This window comes from Physeter macrocephalus, chromosome 10 (genome assembly GCF_002837175.3).
Source record: "Physeter macrocephalus isolate SW-GA chromosome 10, ASM283717v5, whole genome shotgun sequence".
Classification (NCBI taxonomy): Eukaryota; Metazoa; Chordata; class Mammalia; order Artiodactyla; family Physeteridae; genus Physeter; species Physeter macrocephalus.
This window is the reverse complement of record NC_041223.1, coordinates 27,915,719-27,924,065: the sequence shown is the minus strand read 5'-3', so window position 1 is coordinate 27,924,065 and position 8,347 is coordinate 27,915,719. Positions and strand designations below refer to the sequence as shown.

General features: G+C 41.0%; 1 protein-coding gene across 3 annotated transcripts in view; it reads left to right on the top strand.

Annotated features, from left to right (window-relative positions):
* PDE7B (phosphodiesterase 7B) overlaps positions 1–8,347 on the top strand; it is a 353,515-nt gene that overhangs the window by 270,104 nt on the left and 75,064 nt on the right. For all 3 annotated transcript variants that reach the window (XM_028494410.2, XM_007116265.4, XM_007116266.3), the window contains one exon: positions 2,005–2,088. In XM_028494410.2, coding sequence (XP_028350211.1) covers positions 2,005–2,088 — 84 coding nt within the window. The remainder of the gene's footprint in view (positions 1–2,004; positions 2,089–8,347) is intronic.

Here is an 8,347-nt window from a genome sequence, read left to right as displayed (position 1 = left end):
CGGGGCCCGTGAGCCATGGCCGCAGAGCCTGCGCGTCCGGAGCCTGTGCTCCGCAACGGGAGAGGCCACGACAGTGAGAGGCCCGCGTACCACAAAAAAAAATAAATAAATAAATAAATAAATAAATAATAAAAGTTTAAACATAAATAAAGTCAATCTACTGAGTGCCTTTAAGGGGTCTGAGTCCTGAGCTGGGGCCAGTAGGGTGAATAGCAATCATTCACCCTCTTTTCTGAGCCTCTATTTTCTCACCTATAAAGTAAGGGTAATAACAGTGACTCTCCTCACAAGGCTATTGTGAAGATCCAATGAGAAAAACAAGAAAATAAATATACCATGATGTCTGTGAAAGTGCTTTGTAAACTCTTCAGAGAGTTATAAACATAAGGTGTTGAAGACAGCTCGAGGAGAGGAAAACTCTTCGGCTTCTTCTGGTGGCTTTCCTATAACTACTGACCATCCAGCCCCATGAATTTATCAAGTACTAGCATTCTCTTCTTTAATATCAGATTATATTCATATTTTTTATATTCATATTTTTAAATGTACTTTTCCATCTCTTCTCTCCTCCTCCCACTTTACTGTGTTCCATAAATTGTAATGTTCTTTAATATCAATATGGCACTACAATATCAGATTATACAAAACATTAAATAAAGAATCAGTATAAAATTCAAAGCAAAGAATAGCCCAAGGGCTCACAGCTTACCGTTTACAAGCCCATGTGTGCACAAGGCCCATCTGTGAGGGATATTTTAAACACTGTCAGTTGCATGGGTTATAGCTGATGGAGATCTCATCCAGGCTCTGGTTAACTCCAGGAGTTAATGAGAGAAGACTGTTCCTGCTCTGTACTCGTAGGCTGAGGCCCTAGTGCCACCTCTTGTCTGGGAAAGAGTGGTTTATGGAAGTGGAGGCATTACTCTTGGAACTGAAACCTTTCCCAATTCAAGTCTCCCGGAAATATATTAGGTCTCCTGTATTTTTACCTCTCCTCTGATGCCGTATTATATGTACTAATTGGTGAATTTGGTCATTATATCTATTCTTGTTAATAGAAGACATTCACTTAGAGTTTGCTAAGTACCAGACAACACACAAAGCACTACAGAGAAATGCAAAACACATAATATGCATGATCCCTGCCTTGCAGGATTGTAGAAGGAAGTAAAACCAGCATTTATTTCCAGGCAACAAGTGTTATTTTAGATTCTCCAACCAATGACACCTTGAAGTGAAGCAACTGAGGCTCAGAGAAATACGTTTTCTAAGATCACACAGCTAGCAAGTGTCTGAGCCAGGTTTATCCAAGGTCTACCTTGTTCTGAAGTCCACGTGAAACTTTTCCACTCAACTTCACTACTTTCGTTAATCAGGAAAAGTGAACACAGACATTAAAGGAAACCTACAAATGAACAAGGACTAGAAATTCTACAGACTCATAAGTGCAAGGGAGACTGAGTGTCTAAAGTACCCGGAGCTAGACTGGCCCTGATCTGAGCAGATTCTCAAGCAGTTCAATGAATGATACAACCTGAGAAACAAGTAAGGTGGATGCCAGCCAGAAAAAAAACAAAACAAAAACTGTGCTGGAACCAAGAAAAATAGCACTGTGGGCAATTAAAACTTCTAATTAGAATAAAAGCTATAATCCCAGCACACCGTTTTGTCCTGCAGATTAAGATGCTTCATCTTTATGGCACTAGGAAGAATAAAAAGGACTATGGAAACTTTGTAAATTACCAAAATGTTCACAGACCTATCTTCCAGGCAAATATAAAGGAGTGCTGCTTCATTTGTTAGAATATTGCCAAGTTCATCACGCTCAGCATTCATTAAATATCCCTTCCCACATAGCGCTCTCTTAAACAAGGTGAATGGAATCATTTTTCTCCTGATATTTGGTGTAGGTTCCAGTGACATAAGTGGGTAAGAGGATTTACAGAGGAAAAGTGAATACACTTGGCAACGTTTTCAAACATTTGCTTGGATTTTGTTTTCTAGGAGATGTACGACTGAGGGGTCAGACGGGGGTTCCTGCTGAACGCCGCGGCTCCTACCCATTCATCGACTTCCGCCTCCTTAACAGTGAGTAATCAAGTGTACCTGGAAAGGAACAAATGTTTCCTTGAAAAAAAAATTCTCACTTCCCTCTGAACTTCAAAACCCTTGGAGGTCCGCCTTCCTTCCTCCATCTCTCCCTGCCCAGTTGCAAATTAACCCTTGGTCTTTAGATTTCCTTAGTAGTGAAGTCATTCGGGCCCTGCCCTACCTCACAGAGCTTCAGTGAAGGTCCAGTGAAATCATGCCAGCTTTAAAAACGTAAATCTTGAAAACAGTGAAGCCCGACACGAGGAAGCGATTCCTTTCATTATCCAGGACGTTCCCTCCACCTTCAGCCGGGACTAGACTAGAGGAGATTCTATTTTATTTTTAAAACCCCACAGGGTAACCTATTGTACAGCTGCCCTTAGTAACTATCCATTTTCTAATTTTACTTTCTTTATCTAATCTAAGTCTCTGAGGTCTGTTCTTGCATCCCTGGTAAAACGCTTCACCATGGCGAAGTCCTTTCAGTCTGCACTTGCTGCTGCTCCCTCCATTATGACTGCTTCAGAAGTTCATTTATTTCTAACTTTCCCCTTCATATACTATTTCTCCTTTGGAGATTTGCTCAACCTCTGGTTCATAATTCTCTTAATTTCAGGTTCCTTTGGAAACCCAAACCAGTACCAGTCACCCCTCCAGATTTCATGTCTTCTAACTATCACAATCATCCTTCACTTGGGACTTGGGGGTGGGGAATGAAGAAAATGGATAAATTTCACAACTTGCTGCAAGGTTTTCAGTATGTGGTTCTCATAGCACTTCCCATCCATAAATTTCAAAGAGCTGTGTTGCACCCACAAAATATTACTTTCCTTTGGCATAAACAAGTTCAACTCAAGAGGTAATTTGATTTACCTTGACCCCTGAAAATTACTAGGAGAAATTGGAACTTGCTATTTCTGATCCTTAGATCCACCAAAGGCCAGTGAAAGATGGACGTGTGTATTTCTCCTGGTTTGTCCACCTCCCATATCAGTGTGCAATATCTTTTTTAGCTCTTTCCGAGACACAGGGATTCGGAGTAACTCTTTTCATACTAGAGACAACTTCCCCCACCCAGACCCAAAAAAATGCATTTTAGAGGATACAGTCGAGTTCCTAGACTAATGCAATGTTGGTTACAGCCTATGGGGAGCTCTGATGGTATCTCTTACCCCACCTTACAACCCTGAACGTGTTGTTCCAGCTACCCATGGAAGTTATCCCTTTGACAGCCCCTAGCCTGTATGGATTTCCAGGTCCCAGGCATACGGTCCCACCAAGCAGTGCGGGGATAAGCAAGGGTCCAATTCACTGTCTCATATAGACCAGGACTCTCAACGGCATCACATACCGAGGGTCAGAGGCAGAAAATAACCAAAAAGCCTCTTTTCAATAGTAAATGAGATGTTATATCACGGGTCCTAATATACGCCATGAACAAATGAGGAAAATAGGAGACATTTCTCCTTATAATTCCAAGGTTCCAAATGATAAACTTTTGTTGTTTATCTTGGTGTTAATGAGCAACATCAGCTACTAATGATAGTTATCCTTGCAGGTGGGATTATGGAGTATTTAACAGTCTACACCTTGGGTTTCTGTAACACTTGGATTTTTTTTTTTTAATACTTTGTTGCACTTTTTAAGCTGAAAAAAAACTGGAAATTATAAAAATTTGAAGAGAAACTCAATGCAGATAATACTTCGCTCTTATATTATTCACAACATAATATTAGACCATCTGTAAGCAGGTGCCATGCTGTCATCCCCCTGCCGTAGATCCTCCAGCAACTTCCTGGTACCCGGACTCAACCCTAGCCTCCTTCCCCTGACTCTCTGCCCTTCGTCCCCATTTCACCTTGCCTGTTGCTTATGACCTCCCACCCGCCGAGTGACAGTGTTGGCCATCCATCCTGCAATTCCCTTTCTCCTCTGCTCAGCACTCCACTCTGGATAACTCTTTCACTCGTATTTCTTTATCAGTAACACATGCTAAGGCAATAATAATTTGCCTTCACTGTACTTTGTTTTCTAAGTGGTCTCAATTTTTTTTTCCCCTATACGTAGAACCACATCCCAAGATAGACTACAAGATCCGAAAGGATATTCTCTTTATAGTTATTGACATCTTAGTAACTCCTGTTAACTGACCAATTAAAGGGTCCCCTTGAAAAGATTATATTAAATAATTATAGATGTCAATCATCCTCTTCATTTAACCAAACAAATCAGATAGAACTGAAGCCCTCTGAGATGTTTCCTTATCTGTGAAACTACCCATTCCATTGTCTAGAACCAATGACATTACTGTGGTCACTCTCCACAGTTTCCTTAGTCTACAGTTAAAGCAGATTGTCACCAAGTAGCAGCAGATGTGTGCCTATCTGTGTTATATAGAGTCACATAAGATATAAGATATGTGTCACATCTCCTACTGCCTTATCATATACAGTCCACTTAATTCTCTTTGATCTCCTTCATGTCCTTGTTGTGGTTTGCCTGAGTTGTTAGTGTGTGCTTTCTGCCTAAAGGGAAACATTTTAAATATAACTTTATAAAAAATTTGAAATAACCCCCTGAGAATATTTTGAGACTTCCTCCTAAAGCGTTTAGTTTTACCAGCTGATTCCAATTCTACATGATAAGTGCCAAACTAAAGTGATTTTTAAATGTAATTTACCTGCATTTTGAGTCCGTTTTTTCCAAGAATAGGCACAGACCCGTTTTCCTCAGGCGCTTGCAGTTCTGCACACGCTCCCAAGGTAGAATCTCATCTAGGACTTTTTATAAAAAAGTTTGTACGAAAAACTGAATCACCATAGCCTCTCTTCCCTGTGTCTGCATCCCTGGAGCATTCCTCCTGAAAGGCTTTGTGAAACCTACATGGCTGCCATTCCCTGTCCAAGTGTCCCTGGTGGCTTACCCTCTACCACCCGCCTCAGCTATGCCTTGAATGGCTGAAACATGCCTAAGCAAAAATGTACACTAAGTAGTAAGACCCATTGTACTTCTCCATGGGCCCCATTAGCCACAGCCCCCAACCTGTCACAACAGGACAGGAGACATCAGAATTCATATCTAAAATAACTTTCCTTCTGTCAGAACACAGTCTCTAGATATTCAAACAGAGAACTAGAACAAGGATGGGCAAACAACAGCTAACGCACCAGATCTGTGTCCCTACCCTGCCTGTTTTTGTCAACAAGATTTTATTGGAATACAGCCATGCCTATCCATTTATATATTGTCTACAGCTACTTTCACCCTACAACGGCAGAGTAGTTGCAACAAAGACGATATGGCCCCCAAAGCCCCAAATACTTAGTATATGGCCCTTTACAGAAAAAAGTTACCAACCTTTAAGTTAGATTTTTAATCAGGGTAAAAGTGTTTATGACATCAATATAGGCACATTTAGTCCAGTCAGTTTTCCTTTGTTAATGTCATAATCTTTTTCTTTTCAATTCCCAGTGCCATCACGTTACGTTAAGAATGGTCTCACATTAACAAAATTTACATGCAGTAGAAGTATAAACAAAAAGGGAAACTTGCTGATCCAGATTTTAAACTCCACAAGTATAATTTCTAAATGCACAAATTTTTTTTGCATGAGGTGCTCCTTTCCCCATATTCTGTGACGGCATAGTACTACCATGCCCATGTACCTGTCATCTACATGTAAGGTGACAATATCTACCTGGTTTGCCGGAGATAGTCCTAATTTGCACCTGTTGTCTAGGCATACCTATTAATAATGCCACTTTTCAACTCCCAAAACATCCTGATTTGGACAACAAATTACAAGGCCAATGGACTGTATGGTTTTTCCCCAAAAAAGTACTCTGAGACAACACCCCTCCTATGTGACATGCAATCTGAGAATAAAGATCAGAAAATCCTCCTCATAAGAAATTCATCCAGATCAACAGAAACATGTGAGATAAAATTACTTGTTAATAGCCAGTTTCATGTCCTATTTATATTTCATACAATTTAGAAAAGAGGCATCTATATGAAATTCTAGAAGCTTCTCTGGATAAGTAGCAGGAAACTGTGACTTCAGCGCCATTGTGTGGGACACAGGAATTATAGACTTTTAAGGAAGAGAGTCATCTTTACCTCGAAGCATGGAGGGGCAGAACAGAATGAGAAAAAAGGGTGACAATTATTTTTAATCCACACGAGGTTCTAAAACAGAGAACTGGAGGAGGGCAGGAGGGATGGGAATGTAATGGCTCATCTTATCCCCATGCTGATTTCCTACATACTGACTTCATTTACTGACTTTGTTTGGGGGGAAACAAGAGAGGGGAAAATGTAGAGGAGTGTTTGGAGAGACGGGTGGCCAGAGGTGAATGTTGCAGAAGCAATTACAGTTTCTGCAGAGCAGGTGGCTCCAGTGACCCCTGCTACATCTCTGTCTCCTGGCTTAATATAATCAGGAGCCTGAGTAGATAATGACTAGGTGGAGATGTTCCCGTGGCAACCACTTCAGAGCAACACGATGTGATTTCCACACTGGCTCAGCAGAGGAAGTGACATACAAAGCAAACATGCCCAGTGACTGTGAAGCTTGGGAGAAAGAAGGAGCATCAGCTGGAGGTTTTAGGCACCAAATGTCAGCTGCCACAGAGAGCCTGCAGCTCCAGACCAGCCCCGGGGCTGTGCAGTAGTAGGTTAATTGGCTATTTATTTGGCTTTTCCTGTCAGTTAATTTGCTAATCTTGATGTTTAAAGTTCTATCCCTCCAGATCTGCCTCTCCAGGCAGGGCCATTTTAGCTGCACAATCATGAGGTAATTTTAGTAGCGCTACCAAAATATTGTCCTTTGATAATTATTTCCAAAATAGAATATTTGCAAACATATATATATATTGACCTTTTTATGAAGAATTGACCCAGAGACTCAAATGCTTTTTTTTAAATGCTTTTTTAAAAGCTTCCATCTAAACACATTACACCCTGCAGAAATAGAAAATACATTCACAAAATGACAGTCAACCAAGAGCCACCCTGCATGTTACAAACCATCTGGTGCTAAGTGATATCCCCGTCTTAAAGAGGGAGGGGCGGCAATTTGATTATAAACTCCATTTTCTAAGAGAAAATTCATAGCAGATGGTAACAGCCTTTCAGTAATCTTCTGAAAGGTAACTTTTTAAAAATTGAAGTATAGTTGATTTACAACATCATGTTAGTTTCAGGTGTATAGCACAACGATTCAGATATGGATATAAATATAAACATACATATTATCTTCAGATTCTCTTCCCTTATAGGTTATTACCAAATTTTGAGTATAGTTCCCTGTGCCACACAGAAGGTTCTGGTTAGTTATCTATTTTATATATAGTCGTGTGTCTATGTTAATCCCAACCTCCTAATTTATCCCTCCCCTCACCCTCCCTTGAATGATAACTTTTAATGTTACCTACGAGAACCACACAAAATGTAAAGAACCTAAACTAAAATGTGACAGCTGAGATATTGTTTAGGGTGCAAACTTGCAACTAAGAGATAAATAAGTTCTGAAGATCTAATGCACAGCATAGTGATTTTATTTTACTTATTTTTTTTTTTTTTTGCGGTACGCGGGCCTCCCTCTGTTGTGGCCTCTCCCGTCGCGGGGCACAGGTTCCGGACGCGCAGGCTCAGCGGCCACGGCTCACGGGCCCAGCCGCTCCGCGGCACGTGGGATCCTCCCAGACCGGGGCGCGAACCCGGTTCCCCTGCATCGGCAGGCGGACGCGCAACCACTGCGCCACCAGGGAAGCCCAGCAGCATAGTGATTTTAGTCAACAGTACTGTATTACATACTTCAAAGTTGCCAAGAGCTCTTAACTGTTCTCACCACAAAAAAGAAATGATAACTAGGTGAAGGAATAGAAGTGTTAACTATCGCTACAGTGGTAATCATATTGTAATACATAAAGGTATCAAATCAATACGTTTCTACACCTTAGACTTACACAATGTTCTATGTTGTTATATCTCAAATTGTTTTAAAAAAGAAAAATTTGAAAATAGACACTTCCCTGGCGGTCCAGTGGTTAAGACTCTGTGCTTCCATTGCAGGGGGCGTGGGTTTGCTCCCGGGTCGGGGAACTAAGATCCCACATGCTGCGCAGCGCGGCCAAAAATATATATATATTAAAAACAGAAAATAAAATAAAAACATCCTTTAAAAAATGTTACTGTGATTTGGGCTTCCCTGGTGGCACAGTGGTTGAGAGTCCGCCTGCCGATGCAGGGGAAC